At 31.1% G+C, this 20063-nt stretch overlaps 3 protein-coding genes across 4 annotated transcripts; all 3 read left to right on the top strand.

Annotated features, from left to right (window-relative positions):
* The first annotated feature begins 612 nt into the window (after positions 1-612).
* LOC127064920 (3'-5' RNA helicase YTHDC2-like) lies at positions 613-6324 on the top strand. The gene is made up of 8 exons (XM_050996583.1): positions 613-842; positions 943-1155; positions 1309-1502; positions 1624-3709; positions 3782-4168; positions 4278-4528; positions 4617-4957; positions 5034-6324. The coding sequence occupies exons 2-8, from the start codon at positions 962-964 to the stop codon at positions 5043-5045; spliced, it is 3465 nt and encodes a 1154-aa protein (XP_050852540.1). The 5' UTR covers positions 613-842; positions 943-961; the 3' UTR covers positions 5046-6324.
* Positions 6325-6724: 400 nt separating this feature from the next.
* LOC127065126 (von Willebrand factor A domain-containing protein 8) lies at positions 6725-19796 on the top strand. 2 transcript variants are annotated; one of them, XM_050997056.1, is made up of 20 exons: positions 6725-7089; positions 7213-7293; positions 7399-7808; positions 7896-8060; positions 12800-12961; positions 13075-13299; positions 13433-13642; positions 13747-13907; positions 14201-14483; positions 14568-15266; positions 15555-15935; positions 16023-16174; positions 16376-16811; positions 16907-17661; positions 17738-18048; positions 18159-18410; positions 18475-18869; positions 19023-19261; positions 19339-19499; positions 19693-19796. In XM_050997056.1, the coding sequence occupies exons 1-19, from the start codon at positions 6978-6980 to the stop codon at positions 19454-19456; spliced, it is 5547 nt and encodes a 1848-aa protein (XP_050853013.1). In that variant the 5' UTR covers positions 6725-6977; the 3' UTR covers positions 19457-19499; positions 19693-19796. The 2 variants fall into 2 exon arrangements, with proteins under 2 accessions (XP_050853013.1, XP_050853012.1); XM_050997055.1 differs by lacking the exon at positions 19693-19796 and having other exon boundaries at positions 6726-7089; positions 19339-19623.
* Positions 8081-11378, top strand: LOC127065132 (uncharacterized). Its single transcript, XM_050997069.1, has 2 exons — positions 8081-8916; positions 9112-11378. The coding sequence occupies exons 1-2, from the start codon at positions 8778-8780 to the stop codon at positions 9792-9794; spliced, it is 822 nt and encodes a 273-aa protein (XP_050853026.1). The 5' UTR covers positions 8081-8777; the 3' UTR covers positions 9795-11378.
* Positions 19797-20063: the final 267 nt, after the last annotated feature.

Below are 20063 nucleotides of genomic sequence, written 5' to 3'. Positions count from 1 at the left end.
TCGATCGAAAGTTGGTTAAATATAAAATATGTATAAAGTTGAGGTACTCGGATATTATCTATGTCGCATATTACGTTGATATAGATATTGATTTTCTTTTTTTTTTTAATTCTTTACACCATATGTGAAATTTAAATGTAATGGATAAGATAAGGAAATATGAGAACATATTTGTATAGACAAAATTACGCAAAGAAGAAAAACATATGTATTAGATTTTATTATTATATTTTTAAATACTCGAGATAACGAATTAACGATAAAAAATATTTATACGTATTATTTACGCGAATTAATTCTTAAAAAGTTCATTTGTTTTCAATTTTAAATTTGTACTTGAAAATTCACGATACAAAATGGCGAAATAGGAAAAGATTATCAGTATCGTATCTACGAATGATACGAAAATAGGTAATCGAAAACAGCAATTAATACGTTCTATTTTTTGTTAGGTGGTTAATCAATCGATTTATTCAAATGTAAGAAGTTAGTCGCGTTATTAGAAAATTTTGAGAAATTCGGAATGTTATATAGATATGCAGATTATTTACAATTAGAAATAAAAATAGGGTACAATAAGAACCTTTCTTTTCGTCGTAATATATACGTTCCTGAAAATTGCTTTTGCCGCTTGTTCGTGGTAGCACCCGTCAGCAGTGTTATTCTTAATGTTTAAAATAAATTTTGTCAAATAATTATTACATGTTTAACAATATTTGCATAAATATATATGTGTGTTTTTTAATACGGTGAATTCGTAGAGCATCAAATTGTATATGCATATGTTATCTAGCAATTTGAAATTGATAATACTCTCTTTTGCGACGAATTTTCTAATAAAGGTAGATGTGATGTCGTCCGACTGATATATTTATTTGATTCTTAAATTATATAATTTATAATTGTTATATGAAATTATTGAGAAACTGTTTTGTTTTTTAGTAAATTTCCAATATTAATCATGCCTCGCCATAAACAACGAAAACAACCTCTGATAGGAGAAGATACTAGAATAGCAGTAAACTTAACTTTGAAGAAATTATTGGAAACTGCCGATCAAAAAGAATTAGAATTTCCATCTTCTTACACAGCGAAAGAGCGAGCTTATATTCATGAACTTGTTAAGGAGCTTGGCTTAAAATCTAAAAGTAGAGGGTATGGATAAGACAATATTGTTTGCTTTATTAACGTATAATTTTATACTATCCATCGTTATATATAATTTGAACACAACAAGAAATAACAGATTGTGTTTAAATTGTAAAGAAGAAGTAAATATATTTGTATATATTTATATTTAATTAACAGTAAAGGCAAAAATCGATTTTTAACGGTATACAAGAGAGAAGGATCTACTATAGTTCAAGCTGATGCTATAATTAAATTGCAAAAGTCGTCGAAACAAAGTATTTATGCTTTATTAAATAATTTCCCATTAAATCATAAAGAGTGTCAAGATTTGTTACCTCCGATGGAAAGAGAACGACCTCTTAATGCAGATGGTAAGAAAGGAAAGATAAAAAAATTGCAGAGATTAATATCATTTTATTAATATTTATGTATATTTAAGATGTGAAAATATGGTACAGACGTTATTAAAAGTATCGTCTTTATCATTTTTAGTTATTACAAATACAAAGGCTATGGGTCGCTTGAACAGTAGTATCCCACAAGTACCACAATTAAAAACAAATTTTGATGTATTGAATTTTCGTAAATCACTTCCAATTTTTAACGCACGAGAAGATATTTTAAACGCTTTGGCCACCAATCAAGTAGTTATAATAGCTGGGGAAACAGGAAGTGGAAAAACCACACAAGTACCTCAATATATATTAGAGCATTGTCAGCAAAGACATCAAATTTGTAGAATTATATGTACTCAACCTAGAAGACTTTCCGCAGTATCTGTTGCAGAAAGAGTAGCATTTGAAAGGGACGAAAAAATTGGACAAACGTTTGGTTATCAAATTAGACTTGAAAGTAGAGTTGCGCCTAAAACTCTTCTGACGTATTGTACTAATGGAGTTCTTCTTAGGACGCTTATGGGTGGAGACTCTGCCTTAACTACTGTTACACACGTAATCGTGGACGAAGTTCACGAACGTGATAGGTTTTGTGACTTCCTGTTGATAGCATTAAAAGATGCAATGAATAAATATAGATCACTGAAAATTGTGCTAATGAGTGCAACTTTAGATACCACTATTTTTGCAAAATATTTTGATAAGTGTGCTGTTATTAATATTCCTGGTAGATTGTTTGAAGTAGAAACATATTTCCTTGAGGATGTTTTGAGAATGACTGGTTATATGACTAAAGAAATGATTAAGAGAAAAAAAGAATTTTTAAATAAAAAGGAGCAGTGCAAGGTCTTAGAATCTTGGACGCAATACAAGCCACAAGTATCTGGTAAAGGTTCGTTGAACGAAAGATGTTTGTTACCTGCACCGATATTAGCACAACAAAATGAACCTATACCGGAGAAGGTTAAACTCGAACCATGGTTGGTAGAAGAAGTAGACAAGAGTATATCAGATGCATGGTTGTGCGGTGGAGAAGATAATTTTGCACAATTATTGCATTTTATACTTTCTGAAAATGTTTCTGTGGATTATCAACATTCTAAGACGTTAGTTACACCATTGATGGTTGCTGCAGGTAGAGGATGCATAAATACTACCGAACAACTTTTAAATCTTGGAGCAAACTTGAATTTTCGAGCAGGTAACGAATGGACTGCGTTAGATTGGGCAAAAAATATGAAACAGATCGAATGTGCTGAATTGATTGAAGCGTACATGAAAACATATGATTGTACGGTGCAAGACTACGAAATAATACAAGGTGAAAACGCTTCTATTTCTGAAGAAGATAAAATGTTATTAGACGTATATCACCATACGTTCAATGATGAAAATATCGATCACGATCTTCTTTTACATCTGGTTATATATATCCATTTAAAAATGCCGTCAGGTTCATTATTAATATTTTTACCTGGGTATGATGACATAGTAACTATGAGAGAAAAAATAAATAGCGAAGAAAAGAAAATGAATCAAGGCCTTCGTTATAATTTATTCGTACTTCACTCAAATATGCAAACATGCGATCAGAAAAAAGTTTTCAAACCTAGTGCCCAAGGAACTAGGAAGATTATTCTTTCGACAAATATTGCAGAGACAAGCATTACGATCGATGATGTCGTTTACGTGATCGATTCAGGAAAAATCAAAGAAAAATCATTCGACGCAATATCCGGCGTATGTACGCTTCGTTCGAATTGGATATCACAAGCATGTGCGAAACAACGGAAAGGAAGAGCTGGCAGATGTAGGAAAGGGTTTTGCTATCGTTTATTCTCATCCATTCGTTTTAATAATATGCAGCTTTATCAAACACCTGAAATCTTACGATTACCTTTGCAAGAATTATGTCTGTTTACAAAACATTTGGCACCAGGAAATACACCAATTGCAGAATTTTTAGATAGAGCTTTAGAGCCGCCCTCAAACATAATAACTAGAAATGCTGTTCAATTATTGAAGACTATTGATGCGTTAGACCCATGGGAAGATCTTACAGAATTAGGAAGTCATTTATTAGATATACCAATTGAACCAAGACTAGGAAAAATGTTGCTATACGCGGTAGTTTTGAAATGTCTCGATCCAATTCTAACGATCGTTTGCAGTTTAGCATATAAGTACGTATAATGTTAAAAATTGTCTATGAATTATTCACTAAAATATTTCTAATGTCATTAAATGCCTTATAGAGATCCATTTATTCTACCAGCTCAACCATCACAAAAAAGGGCTGTAGCTGCTGCACGCAAAAAGTTTGCCACCGGGACATTTTCAGATCACATGGCTGTTTTAAGAGCGTTTCAGGGTTGGCAAAATGCGAGGGCGAGCGGCAAGGAACGTAGTTTCTGTGAAAAAAATTTTATTTCAGCGCCTGTGATGGAAATGGTAGTTGGAATGAGAACTCAACTTCTTGGTCAACTTCGTGCATCTGGATTTGTTAGAGCGAGAGGTGCTGGTGACATTAGAGATTTGAATACTAATTCTGAAAATTGGGCGGTCGTTAAAGCAGCTTTAACAGCTGGTTTGTATCCGAATATAATCAGAGTCGATCGAGATCATATGCAACTAAGAACGCAGTACGTGTATTTCAACTTGGTATTCATTTATATTATGATAGCTAATATGATAAATTTATTTATATTCTAATTTGTATCTTCTTTTTTTTTTTATCAATTGTTTTTTTAGAAAAGAAGTGAAGGTCTTCTTCCATCCATCATCGACGTTAAGAGATTTTCCAAAATCTCCTAGAATGACTTACGCGCAAACTCATGCAGCTAATGTAGAATCATTACCATCCGACTGGTTACTTTATGAAGAGATGAATCGTACCGGTCGGTTTTGTCATGTTAAAATTGTTACGCTTGTTAATCCCTTGACCGTGGCACTTTTCAGTGGTCCAGCAAGATTACCTATGGATGTTATTTATGAAGCTGGTGGTGTGTAATTTTATATGATAATTATTCTCTGTATGATCATAGTTAAATGCAGTACATGTTTTTTTATAAGCTTATATACACTTTCTAGCAATACCCGAAAGCGAATCCGATTCCGAAGTGGATGATAATCACGAGGATACTATTTTTAAATTGGACGATTGGATAGTATTCAAACTTGATCTTGAAACTGTACAATTGTTTTTAAATTTACGACAAAAATGGAACGCCTTATTTTTACGACGTATGAAAGCACCAGGAAAACCTATGTCGCAATTAGATGAGAAAGTTGTTAATACATTAGTAACGGTTCTTACTAATGAAGAGCAAGCATGTGGTTTGCAACAACCTTCAGGAATTGGACAGAGACCTCGTCCATTAATAGTAGATTACTATCCTGCAAATGCTAGAAGAGCAGATGATTTTGTAGAGGTAATTTTTATTTTTCGTCATTATTTTTCGTATTTACGTGAGAGAAAGCAATTCAATTTAATATTTATTATTTCAGAGAAACTTTTAAACAAGACATTTTTTTTCTTCAAAGAAATGGAAAAGAAAGTTGTAATCATGTACAGTTTTATATTATTTTAAAAAATATGTTTTTTTTTTTTTTTTTAGTGGTTTTTATGTTATTCTATGGTGTTCCATATTTACATCATTTCTATTTCTATAAGCAGTTGTATACTGTTTATAAATGATTGCTTAAATAATGAATATTCAAATAATTGCAGTAATCGAGTTTTCAGTATTATAGGGATTATTATCGTCCGATAAAGTAATGGAGTGAAAAAGTTTAATGCGATATGTAATGTAACTACTGTATATATCATTTTACCATTGGCTTGGTAGTAATACATTTAACTATGTTTTTTGCTATAAAAGAGATAGATACATATTTTATTTTTTATTAAATTATTAAATATTTAATAATTTATGGTAACTATTTCACAAGTATAATAAATTTATTTACTTTGTATCTTTATATCTCTTATGAAATGGAGTATATACATTGTTGTTATTCTAATATATTTTATTTAATTAATGAAATATGTTAATGAAATGTGTTATTTTATTTGATATGAAATTATTAGAAAAATATAAAAAGCGCAAAGTAAAAAAGAATATATATATATTATATATTTTGTATATGTATAACATTTATCATCTCGAATTAAATTTATTTTTTTTAATCGCGCTTATAGTTTTTAATAATAGAATTACATTTTTCAAAGCAATTTCTTATAACTTGAGTAACACGCGGAAGCTTATATACATATACTTAAATTGATTAATTTACTTGGTAACTGGTTTTTATACATAGTAAAATTATCATTGATATTATATTTTCAGAAAAGATGACAATGATACTACTTTCTATTGATTTACTATGTTACCTTCAATAAAAGGTAAAAAGATAGATCGATTCTGCAAAAATACTTTCAATAATTACAGTAGTTATATCTTACAATACTTGCTTATGGCTTTTTTTTTTTTTTTTTATTTAAATATTTCAATAAACGATATTTTTGGTAAAATGTTATTTTTTGTTTGTTATATGAATAATGTAATTTCATTTCAAAGATCTAAATTTAATAAAATTATTTTTTATTACATAAGGTACATTTAAATTATATTTTGTTATAAATATTATCTTTATTTGTTTAATTATAAGTAATATTTCATAGCCTGATGTTGATACAAACCATGTTGAAAAAATTGGTAAAATCCATGTGTACCTTCCAGAAAGATTGTATTGTTTTTCATTATGATAATAAGAAATAGATGCTTGAAACTTTTGACATTATGTATTTACTTTTATATATTACCCCTTATCAGATATGGCTCTGAATAAACTTTGATTTTTAAATATTATAGGAGATATTTATTAAAAGGAAGAAAAATATTCTAAAATGCACGATTTCAATTAGTGTAAAATCATTTGTACAAATATTTAATTTATATTTATATTTTAATTAAATAATAATTTACATATATAGAACATTAAATAAATATAGTAATACATACATTTTACTATGTATAAAGATAATAGTTGATCTAAAATTAGAAAATTATTGTGTGATCTTATACATATGCACGTACACATGTAAACACAAATCTTTTGCCATTATATCATTTAGTTTCGTCAGACAAAACTTTGTTTACGTTAGCAGTTTAGAAGTTCGTGATAAAAAAGATACGATGATGAATGACAATTTTGCTATCGCAAAAATATAACATATTTATATTTTAAAGAAAAGACGATTCAACATTTGAAGAAAATATTAAAGAAAAATTGTATATATATTTTTTAAATTTTCCCGCTATTTTTTGTTCAAATTATTGCGCGTAGTTCAAGTCCAAAGTATCTCTTGCGGAGTAACGAATGATGTGTATTGCAGAGAATGAATGAACGTGTACCTATTAAGAAAGAAATAGTCTGTTATTTTTCAAAATGATATTTAATTCTTTGAAATATCAACGTTTATCAACAGTGTGCAAAGTTTTGGAACGATCCAGAGGACTTTATCCTAACCTTTCAACCATGTTCATTCGTTGCAAATCAGGTAAGTTTAGGTTTGTGTTCAGATTCGTCAAAAAAACTATTAAAAAAAGAAAAAAAAAAACGAAAGGAAAACGAACATTAACAATTATTTAACACGTTTGAATTTTTTCATTATTTTAATTAGACGATGCATTCGTGACTATTGCTGACGTATCAAAGCGTGTCAAAGCAGCGAAAACTCCAGAATACATTCCCAGAAAATATTGTGAGTATCTGATACAGCTGTCATTGAAAACAAATTTCGTTGTTAAATTAAAATATATGTAAATCTTTTCTTTTTTCTTTCTCTCTTTCTCCCTCTCTTTTACAGTGTTGAAAGTGAATGGACAAGAATCATCGAAGCATTTAAAATGGATGCTGCAAAAGGATATCCTGTGTCAGGATATTTTTTTAACGGGAAGTCCAGGTTCCAGAAGACGAGAATTAGCTTTGGCGTTTCTCGAGTTGACAAATCGAGAATTAGAATTCATTGCCTTATCCAGAGATACGACGGAGGCTGATTTGAAACAAAGAAGGGAGATTAAAGGTGGAACTGCATATTTCCACGATCAAAGTGCAGTGAGAGCTGCTACTAATGGTAGAGTTCTTGTGATAGAAGGCGTAGAGAAAGCGGAACGAAATGTTTTGCCTATTTTAAATAATTTATTAGAAAATAGAGAAATGCATTTGGAAGACGGCAGGTTCCTTATTCCAGCTGCGCGTTATGATAAGTTATTAGAGGTATATTTTACACGTATACATATAAAGCGACAAAATTTGCGTGCAGCTTAATATTTTACACGTCATTTCAATTTTTTTTTTTGATAGCAACATAGTCAAGCAGAGTTAGATGCATGGCAATTGGTTAGAGTCAGCGAGGACTTTAGAGTAATTGCTTTGGGACTACCATCGCCGCGTTATCCTGGTCATCCATTGGATCCACCTCTAAGATCTAGATTTCAAGCACGGTATATTCCGTTTTCTACCTATGAAGTAAGTTAACATAATAAAATTGATAAACACCTATAATTAATAATAAATAATAATAATAATAATAAAAATGACAATAATAATAATAATAATAATAATTTTAAATTAGACAATAAAAAAATTGATTATATCAGACATTCTCGCGTAACAGAACTGTTAAATTTGACACGTTCGTAACGTAAGATTCAAAACTCTTAATTAATATCTCTTAAATTGATAGAAACTGTAGGACATAGCTAATAAAAAAACAAGTTATATAAAATGCGATCTATCGTAGCATAAAACGTAAACCACGATAGGATTGATGGAAATAGCGTATCTTCGGAATGGGGCTGTGGGGTGGTTGTACAAACCCCTCTATCCATCCCTTCCGATACTCGTTTCCTTCCTATATAAACGGAGACCGTGACTGCGCGACGGTCACAGACACTGGGATCGCGTGTCCCAAACGTTAGAAACCTTACTTGTCCCTTCTCTACCAAAGTCGATACGTCGGAATTCGGCCGAAGGGTTGTTTCGTTTCATCAAAGATCAAGGAATATTTTTTTTATTATCATTTCGATGATTATACGAACATGATAATACATAAACTGAATAAATGAAACCTATGTAAATTAGTGATATGAACGTACACGTGTTCTTGATCCAAACGATTGCGTTGAATCAAACGAAGAAATCCAAAGATCCAAAAGTTGTCAATTAAGGTCAATTAAAAAAAAAATGCCTGCTATATGGTCATCGTCAGAAAGACCATTATCAGTACGAACTATTTGGGTGGATGGTATTCGTCACGCTGTTCTATCACCAGACGATCCTTTGATCAACACGAAGATACGTCGACGACCGCATACATCGAAAGGTAACGATTATCAATCGGATTATCAACAATTGAAATCACCAGGATTGGATCGTTTGAACAATTGTTTCTTGAATTTACACGTGATGGTAGATAAAGATGAACGAGTGTCTTCTAAAATGATTCGTAGACAATCAGCACCTATCTGCGGAAGACTATTATCAGATGATTCTGAAAGATTCTTAAAATCTTTTCCAGCTACGAAGGATATCAAAAGACAATTGTTGGAACGTCGAAGTGTCAAAGAGGATTTTATGATAGAAATTAAAAGTATCGACGAACTGTGGAACTCGTCGAACGATTCGTCGAGATCTAACGTGGACAAATTCGAATTACCAGAGATACGTTCGAATCTTTTGTCGGAGAGAGTCCTTCAATGGTTGGATTTATCAGGGAAAGTTCAGAATTACGTGAAAGACGTAGAGGAAATAGGTGAACGTTTGAATATTGAAGAATATCGAGATTCGAAGAAATTTCTATCGAGCAAGCATGAGATTTCTTCGATGAAAAGAAAGATGGCGATGCACAATTATAAATTAAATAGAGAACGAAAACCGGAATGTTTGGAAAGAAGCGAACGTAGAATGGCTAGAAGAAAATTATTTGAAATCGATGAACGCGCGAAGAGAAAGGATTTAATTGAAATTGAAGAAAAAAAGTCTGCCATCAAAGAAGAAGATCCATCGAAAATGGCGGTAGGGGAAGACAAAGACAAAGACAAAGACAAAGAAAAAGAAAAAGGAGACGAAGAAAAAGAAAAAAAAAGTTTCACTAATTCTTGGTCCTCCGTTGGCCGACCACAGCTACATATCTTCATGCCGAAACTTAATTGCAACGAGAAAAGACATGAATCTTCTCAGGAATCCCTCGTTTGCGATTAATTTTCGAAGGAATTATTCAGCAAGGCGAATATAAATTTGATCTTATCCGTCTTCTTGCTAACGTGATATATTAACATATCCAAGATAATTAATTTCGCTTCCAAACTTTATGATAATTACGATTTTGTCGTTTCGAACAATTTTTAAATATTCTAATCATAGTGATATATATAACAAAAAATAATTATAAACAAGTTTTCTCATAAAATATTTAGCTATATTATTATAAAAAAAAATCAATTGTATTCGATGTTTCTCTTTAAACAAAAAAAAATTTATTGTTTCTTATTGGGAGGAGAGGGGAGAGGGAGAAAAAAAAGGACAAAAAAATTATTACTATTTATACCTTATATGTATAGTACCAACGTGAGATATCACCGAGAGTTCTCTTTTTTTTTTATGATCATCTTTCACTCGGTTTAAAAAGAACACGCGTAAATCGTAGAGCAGATAACGATACGGTAATGCAAGAGAGAAGGTGCTTAGAACTTCGAAATAATTAGAGTAAAGTATTTAGATTGCTTCCGCTATGGTACAAAGGCATTTTGTCACGCAGTGTCGTGTCAGTTATGTTACTTTTCCGAATACCACACAGACACGAAGAGTTAACCATCTAACGTTCTAACGTTCGCACGAAATTATTTCCTAACGTATAACTAAGTTGACATACTTTCTTCTGTAACTCGCTTTAGTTTCTATCTTTTATTCAATTTTCTTTTTTATTTTATTTTATTTTATTTTATCTTTTTTTCTTCTTTTATTTCTTTTTCTTCTCCCCTTTATTTTTTTTCCTTCTCAAATAATTTTTGCGAAATCTGTTATTAACGTGTCTTTAGAAGACTCCGTGGAATCTTTTTTTTTTAACATTTAACAATTTCTTAGAATTTAGAAAAAAAAAGAAAAGAAAACGATTTAATTTATCAATGAGCATTAAAAACGGATTTTACTTCTATACGATCAGATTGCACGCGACGTTATTTGTCTTCGACTTTTATTTATTCGATCGGTATTTTTATTAATTAATGATAAATATATTGTTAAATAAATGATCATAGAAATATGAATTCATTTTGTATTCAGTATAAATAATTAATTGTCATAAATAAAGCGTCATTTGTATCAGCGTCATTCGTCGTACTGATATTTCATTATAAATACTGATCAAACGTTTAAAATTTTGATTGATGTAAATGGCAATCTTTGTTTCTCACGAATCGCACATATATAATGAGTCACACGATTTACGTATAATTTTGCAATCATTAGTCATAGAAATTGTACGGCATAGTTTAGCTCATGTCTATTAGAAGACAATTTCTAAGGATAATAGTGAATAAGAATAAAGAAAGTTCGAGAAAATCAACTTTCTTCCTTTTGTTTGTGCACTTGTGTTAATTTGTACTAATTTAGGCTTTATATCACGATTAATCAACGCGATTATTATAATCACAACTCTTTTCTCTTCATCGAAAAGACACATATAAAATAACGATACTTTTTAATTTGATGTCGCGTGTTCTCTTGATGAAACTAAGATTATTAAAGTTTCTAACAAAACTTTATTATACTTTTTTTAAAGTGACATTTATATATATATATATATATATATATACATACACACATATATACTCTCATATATATTATATATATACACACACACACATTCATCAAAAATATATATGTATATATATATACATATATCATATACTCTAATATGTATGTATGTATATATATATGTATATTTCAAGAGAAACACAGTTCTATCTTACATATTTAAAATTGTCATGTAAAAAGGACATGTTTTCAGGTAAATTCGTAATATATATATATATATATATATATATATATATATATATATATATATATATGTAACATAAATTTGCCGTCACGAAACTCATTTCTAGAGTATTAGAGAGAATCTCGTGCGATTTGTGAAACCAAAAAATAATAGAAAGGTAACGAATGAATTCAACCATTTTAATGGATATAGTTCCATCGAATTTCTGGCACAAGAGTGAATATATGTATGCAGCATTCATTATCGCTTTGGAAGAGATCGACTGGTGGATAAGGTATCATTCCATTGGAAAGTTTTCCATGAAAATTCTCGAGGTAATCCTTTAGGGGATTTCGTGTCGAGTGGTAGTTACTCGCGTACTTGCCTCGGTTAGGAGGAACCACTTGGCGCTAATCACTCCAAGAGCTTTTATGTATGGAATCGATCGCAATGGTAACATTCCTTACTCGTTAAATCGCTGCTTCCACGAATTCTCATGGAAATAATATTAACTGAATTAGATATATAAAGCACGAATTATTTTATTTATAGATATATTTATATATATGTATATATGTATATATGTATATATATATATCAAAACCTTTCGTTCATCGTTTATCCGATAAAAATATTGCCGAGCTTACTATTCAAAATTTTCATTTTATGTTTATCGAATCAATATTTTTTTTTAATTATTGATAAATATTTTTTAATATAAATGATCGATATAAATAATTAAACGTCAGAATTGCGTCTGGTTTTGTTATAAATGTTGATAATTTATTTCAAAAAATATTGATTAATTAATGTTGAAATATATCGATCGAATAAATAGGAACGATTTTTATTTATTAAGTTCTTTATTCCAGAGATTTTTAATTCAGAGATTTTCTTGTGGATCACGTTATATATTAAAATGTGAGAGTAGTTTAGATAATGTTCATTATAGAATTGTGTTATTCATCGAAACGAACAATTCGAAATTGATTTAATTAAAGATAATAAAAGAAGAATTATTATTATTCTTATTTCATTTTTTTGTTTATCAATTAGCAGATCCAATCAATTTTGAATTTCAAATAAATTCAAATAAATCGACTCTCAAAAGTAATTACACTTTTGAGTGGTTCGCGAAAAATGATTTTTTTGCAAACGTGATTATCGATCTTATTAAAATTTAGAAATTTGTAATATTATTGTATTTATATATTTTTTGAATTTTCAGGAACAAATTAATATGATGAAAGAAATAGTATCGAACAATGTTGATCCAGAACGTTTATTAAAATTATTATCCTGTGCTCATGCCTTGGTAACTCAGGAAGCTATGAGTTTAAATCTTCCTGATTTCCCTTTGGATAATCTTCCATTAGCTGCGAAAATTTTGGTACATATGTATCTCATGATTCGTTTGATTGATTTTCGATTATGCGACATTTTATAATTTTTTGTTCGTTTTTTTTTTTTGATTTAATTATTTATTTTCGGTTATTGCCGTAGGATAATTGTCCGGACCTGTCGGTATTTGATATATTTTATAGGTTTTATCCGTACAAATTGTTTTTGGGAAAGGAAGGACAAGACGCTGTCGAAGATATTCTTAAAACGTTCGACGCTTTGAGAAATCCATTGATAAAAAAATCAAGTAAGATAGATACTAAAAAAATTGGGGACAATTTGTTAAAAGTTGTTATAACAAAAGACGATGTAAAAACGACGTTGCAAGTAAGGAAAGAAAAAAACAAAAAAAAAACAAAAATATTCTTACGTGCGAATTTTATATTTTTTAAAGATTGATAATTAAATTCTTTTTTCTCCTCTTTTTTTTTTATTTTTTTTTGTTTTCAATTATATACAGGTGCCTTCTGGATCAATAGAATTAAATAAATCAAAGGGAGACAACTATATAGAGACGAAGTATCAAAATAATTTATTAGCTAGTTTAATGGAATCTCATTTGACCTCGGATTTGTGCTTAATTGGTCCGAAAGGTTGTGGGAAAACTACGACAGTTCAAAAGTTAGCTGATTTAATGGGTTACGAGGTAGAGCCTATAATGCTTTATCAAGTAAGTTTGAAGTATTCTTGAAATAATGATTTCACGATCTTAGAAATTCTATTTTCTTAGTTTGCGTTTGTTATACGATCGATTTACTGATTTTATCGTATTAGGATATGACATCGAGGGATTTAATACAGCAAAGAACGACGTTACCAAACGGTGATACTGTTTGGAGAAATTCGCCTCTTGTGGATGCAGCTCTTGAAGGAAAAATGGCTGTGTTAGATGGAGTAGATAGAATACATCCTAGTACTCTTGCCATATTACATAGGTATAATGATTTAAAAAAGAAAAAATATATATATAATATATAAAAAAAAACATGACACGTAAAAAAAATTATTTTGATATCAACCTAATATATATATATATATATTTTTTTTTTTATTTTTTTTATGTCACGTTTTTTTACGCGATTTATACGTGGAGAATAAAATGATACAAATTATTTTTAAATCAACCTAATATTTAATATAACACACACACACACATACAGATACACATACTCACACATATTGTTATACAGTTATAATCCATAATTGATTACTATTCTCTTCCTTTCAGATTAATTCACGATCGTGAATTACAATTGCACGATGGCACGAGACTTTTAAGAGCCGATCGATACAACGACATTAAAGAGGAGTATAAAAGATCGGACGAAGAAATGCGTGAATCGGGGGTATACCGAATTCATCCGTCCTTTAGATTGATAGCACTTGCTGGAAAGCCAGTGATTAATAGTTCAACAGGTCAGTGGTTGAATTCAGAACTTTTAAGTATGTTCCTTTTTCATGAAATGAGACCTCTGGCTAAAGAAGAAGAAATTCATATAATTCGATCGAAAGTAAGTGCTTTCGCTCTTTATATTCTCTCTCATTCATTCGTTATATAATTTATATATCTTTTTTTTTTTTTTATATATATGTAGTACGGAGAACCCAGCGAAGCTCTTTTAAATATTATACAATTGGCACACACGTTGAGATCTTCGAGCGATCCAACTTTACAGTCTCTTGCTGGATCACTTAGTACAAGACAATTATTAAGGATAGCCGAAAGAATGCAGAAATTTCATAGCGATGACGCTTACACGGCTGTTCATCGAGCTTGTCTGGCACGTTTCTTACCGTCTGTGACGAAGCAAGCTCTCGACGATTGTTTAAATCGATTGAATATAATTCCTAAGAAAGACACGACCGATCGAATCATCGATTGCGAAGTTACTAACGAAACCGTGAAAATCGGTAAGACGATCGTCGATAGATATAATACAAAATTATTGAGCAAAGTACCGGACATTTTGTTTTACGACGTACCACAACATTTAGCACTGTTGGAAAATTTGCTTCAAGATTTTATATTAGGACATAATCTTTTACTCGTTGGTAATCAAGGCGTTGGTAAAAATAAAATAGTCGATAGATTGTTGCAACTGATGAACAGACCTCGGGAATATATTCAATTGCATAGGGACACTACCGTTCAAACTTTGACGTTGCAACCTATGGTTAGAGACGGCAAAGTAGTTTATGAGGATTCACCTCTCGTTCAAGCGGTTAAACTTGGACACGTGCTTGTTATTGATGAAGCCGATAAAGCTCCGACACACGTGACGTGTATATTAAAGGTAAGATTTTTCTTCCATTTTTCTTTTTCTTCTTTTTTTTTTCTTATGCTTTTATTTCTTACTTTTTACTTTTTATTTTTATTTATTATTTTTATTATCTTATTAATTTTTTGTTTTGTTTTGTTTTACCCTCGTTTTTACTCTTCATTTTTTTTTTTTTATTTTATTTTTTATTTTATTTTTTATTTTATTTTTTACCAAATATTTCCATGGCTCTATTCAAAAGATTTAAGACAGACAGAGAGAGAGAGAGAGAGAGAGAGACATATCAGAACGATTTGATTTCAGACTTTGGTTGAGTCCGGAGAAATGATTTTATCGGATGGTAGAAGAATCGTTTCGTCTAACACCGCGATTATTGATTCTAACGAAAGAATACCACTTCATCCAGACTTCAGAATGATAATACTGGCGAACAGACCTGGATTTCCATTTTTGGGCAATGATTTCTTCGGTGCTTTGGGAGATCTCTTTAGTACGCATTCCGTTGATAATCCCACTATGAAAAATGAAATTCAATTGTTGAAACAATACGGTCCGAACGTTGATGAAAAAATAATACAGAAATTGGTCAAAGCTTTTGGGGAATTGAGAGGTATGGCCGATCAAGGATTAGTTTCTTATCCCTATTCGACACGAGAAGTTGTCAATATCGTGAAACATTTAGAGGTAAGTCATAAATAATATCGTTATTCATGAAATTGCGATGGAATGATATTGAAATTGAAAAAAAATAATAACACCATCGTCTTTCAGAAATTTCCAAAGGAACCTTTACCGGTAGTCGTCAGAAATGTGTTTGATTTCGATCGATACAGTCCAGAAGTTTTTGATACTTTAGTAACTGTTTTACACAAACACGGGATTCCCATAGGAACTTCACCGAATAACATAGCATTAGCGAAAGAGTAAGAGTACATTTTGTTTTCTACGGTTTTAAAGAAAATATGTAAATACGAATTTTATCGGATTAATTATCAGCGATTTTACTGATACGGGAGTAAAAAAGAAGAAGAAGAAAGGAAAGAAAGAAAAGTTTATATGGTTTTAGAATAAAATACATTTTAAACAGTAAATTGTACAAAACATTATTTTCCTTTTCCTTTCAGAATATCTTTACCAGAAATCAAGGTCTGCGGTAGTTGGAACGTTTTGAACATATCCAAGGTTGTACCCGTTCAAGAGAGATACATCAAATTGAAAGCGGTCTCTTATCCAATTCGAAGTAGTCACGTGTTAGATCGAGTAGAAGCTAGATCCGCTTGGTTCACCGAGTTACAAAGTTATTGGACCGTACCATTAAACGAAAGTGGTTTAGTCGTGTCTTTGACAGTTACCAAAGGAACAAAAGGAGATGGCACAGATGATAAAGTACACGTGCTTACTGCGAATCCTTTAAGTCTGTTTACTATGAATTTAGAGAATGAAACGATTCAAGAAATTAAAATACATGGCTTGATTAAAGAACGAAGTCATAATGTTACATTGTCATCTTATACAATCGCATCCGATAAAATTGGAAATGTTTTTGTTCACGAAGGAAGCGTAAGTAATATATCGAAAAAGAAAGAAAGTCAAAAAGAGATTGTAATAATTTTTATATTTTGTTAATCGTTTGTTTTAATCGTTTACTTTTCTAGAATAATAGTTTACTTATGATAAATACTGATAAAGCATCCGTTCAACAAGTCCAATTGTCTTCGATTTTGGAACAGACAGTTGATAAAATTTCCAACAGTCTAGGACGTCAAAATTTTAATTGGAAGATGTTGCCAGACCTGATTGCTTCGGAAAATCAAATTGTATTTTTCGTTCCTAACAATAACAAGATGGAAGTTGTCAATTTGGATAGTATGAGTGCTTATTCGATCAATTTACCCTGTGACGTGGAATCGATACTGCTTGCGTCTGCGAATAAATGGCTGATACAGGATACGTTCAAGAATAAATACATTTTCGAGAAGTCTGTGGAGTCTCAACCGTGTCCAAACGTTTTGCGAGAAATTCAAGAGTCGGATAGTACTTACTTGAGGAAGGATCTTTTATTGAATTGTGCTCAAGAAAATTTACATGAAAATATACTTAGCGAAGCGTTGCAACGAAAGATAAATTCTCCTAATAGACTTTTGGTCACCAATAACATATATGCTGGTATCGTTATCGGTTTTCCTGAATTGGACAGTGCTAATGAATTACACTATTGGCCTAGAGAAAAGCGACTCAATAGTTATATTACACCTATCATAACGAACGACGGTCAAGTAATACGAACGGTATCTACTAAACAAGTTCCTGAAGAAGTTTGTCCCAGCGATAAAAAACATACTGGAATTGCTGGTTATTTAGAAGTCGTTAATACTGTGAATCACAAAGTTCGATACATTCCCATACCGGAGTAAATTCATTTTCATCATTTAATTTTCATAAATACTTCTAGAATCAATGGATAATAATTATTCGTATTTGTTTAGGCCTGCCAGAATCTCTCATCTTTCTCAATGGTTGTACGGCACAGAGTTACCAATTTTTGCATCTCCTACGTCGAATTATGGCCTAGTAACTGTGGACGCTAGTGGATGCGTTCGACTATGGGAAACATCTTTAACGAATATAGAAAAGTCTTTAGGTTCTTGGAGAAATATGATCGGAGTTGACGACGATAAATTACAAATTACGAAGGAGAGATATTCGGGTCAAGACGTAAGCGGACCGAAACATGGAAAGATCGATGAGAATAATGATCCTCACGTTGGTGGGAATACTTGGGCCGGTGGAACAGGAGGTACGTTTGATCCAAAATCAAAATGGCTGGACGATTCGTTAAACAAATATTTTTTCTTTCTTCCTTTCTCTTTCTTTCTTTCTTTTTCTTTTTTTTTTGTAAAATTATAGGTAGAGACACTGCTGGATTAGGTGGAAAGGGTGGTCCATATCGTTTGGATGCTGGTCATACAGTCCATCAACTTAGCGACGATGAAAAGAATTCAATTCCGGAACATGTAAAGAAAGCCGCACGTGAAATGGGTTTGCGTGCATTTAAGCAACGTTTGAAGGATATTCAAATGAGCGAATACGATCATAAACTTTACAATCGATTTAGCGATGCCGTTGTTAAACAAGTTCAAGCATTGAGAATAATATTAGGTAAGTTGTTAACGTTCAATGTCCTGCTTGATCGATGGGTAATTATTTGACAATTTTTTTCTAGGGAGTCTACAAGCTAAAAGCAACGAACGTCAATGGTGTAGACACCAAACGTCCGGCGAATTGGATGATACCAAATTAATAGAAGGTTTAACGGGTGAAAAAACGATTTATCGACGTAGAGCAGAAAAAGAGCCAGAGATCGGTGCACCGCAATTAAAACCGAAAAGATTGAAATTGGTAGTTGATGTGTCCGGTAGCATGTATAGATTCAACGGCTATGACGGACGGTTAGATCGCGAAATGGAAGCTTGCGTTATGGTGATGGAATCGTTTAGTGGTTACGAAGATAGATTTCAATATGACATCATTGGTCATTCCGGGGACGATTTTCGTATCGCGTTTGTGGATCGTGCTAAACCACCGGTTGATAACAAACGAAGATTAGAAGTAATCAAAGTAAGACGAGAAGAATTTTAATAATGACGTGACATATTAATATATTATTGTAATTTTTTTTTTATCTTTAACATAATTATTTTATAGACGATACATGTGATTGTTAATATATTATTGTAATTTTTTTTTTTTTTTAACATAATTATTTTACAGACGATGCACGCTCATTCACAATTTTGTATGTCCGGTGATAATACATTAGAAGCAACGCAACATGCTATTTCTAGCTTAGCGAAAGAAGATAGCGACGAATCGATCGTTGTCGTACTTTCGGATGCAAACTTAGAACGCTATGGGATCAGACCAGAAAGATTTGCTAAAGTACTCACGTCGAATCCAGACGTGAACGCTTATGCTATTTTTATCGGCTCGTTGGGTGATCAAGCGACAAGGTTTTCTATAGATCATTATTTATTCTTATTATTCGTAACATTAGTTTCGTTAGTTTCATCGTTTGTTTATTTTATAGATTGATCGAAAAAATGCCCTCGGGACGTGCCTACGTTTGTATGGATTTACAAAAGATTCCACGAATATTGCAACAAATCTTTGCCTCCTCCGTATTAAGTACGACGCGAGTGAATTGATGAAAAACTAGATTAGATATAGTTTAGCGAAACAAATTATAAGGTACATAAGAACACTTTATTATATTTGTAATATATGATGAATTTATATTTATTAAAGTTGTGTATACATATATACATATGTGTGCGTGTGTATATATGCATGTATATATATATGTAAAAAATAAGACCAATCGTGATTTGTCAAAATGAAATCAAAGAAAAAAATCTCTTTTAATATTCTTTCTATATTTCAGAATACCTGTCTTTAGTTATACAATATGTACAACATCAGATATACATCCTTGTGAAAAAATAAATAAATAAATAAAAACAGAGAAAAAGCATTAATAAAAGTAGTAAAATATTAACACTTTGAAAGAGACATCACATTCGTTATTAAAACTTGATTTCAATCGACATACATAGACACGTAGTTTAAAAAGTAAAAATATACATACGCAATTATTTTCTATACGTACATCGATAAAGAATACAAGAAAAAGAATTGTGAAGATTCTACAAAGATATTATAAACGAAGATTTCTCGTTTCTTCGGTGCGTTTATAAATACGATTTTATTAGGTCCTCGGATCGTTATATGACGAAAAACGAGAGAGAGAGAAAG

This window comes from Vespula vulgaris, chromosome 7 (assembly GCF_905475345.1).
Source record: "Vespula vulgaris chromosome 7, iyVesVulg1.1, whole genome shotgun sequence".
Lineage (NCBI taxonomy): Eukaryota > Metazoa > Arthropoda > Insecta > Hymenoptera > Vespidae > Vespula > Vespula vulgaris.
This window is presented reverse-complemented; position numbering and strand designations above follow the sequence as displayed.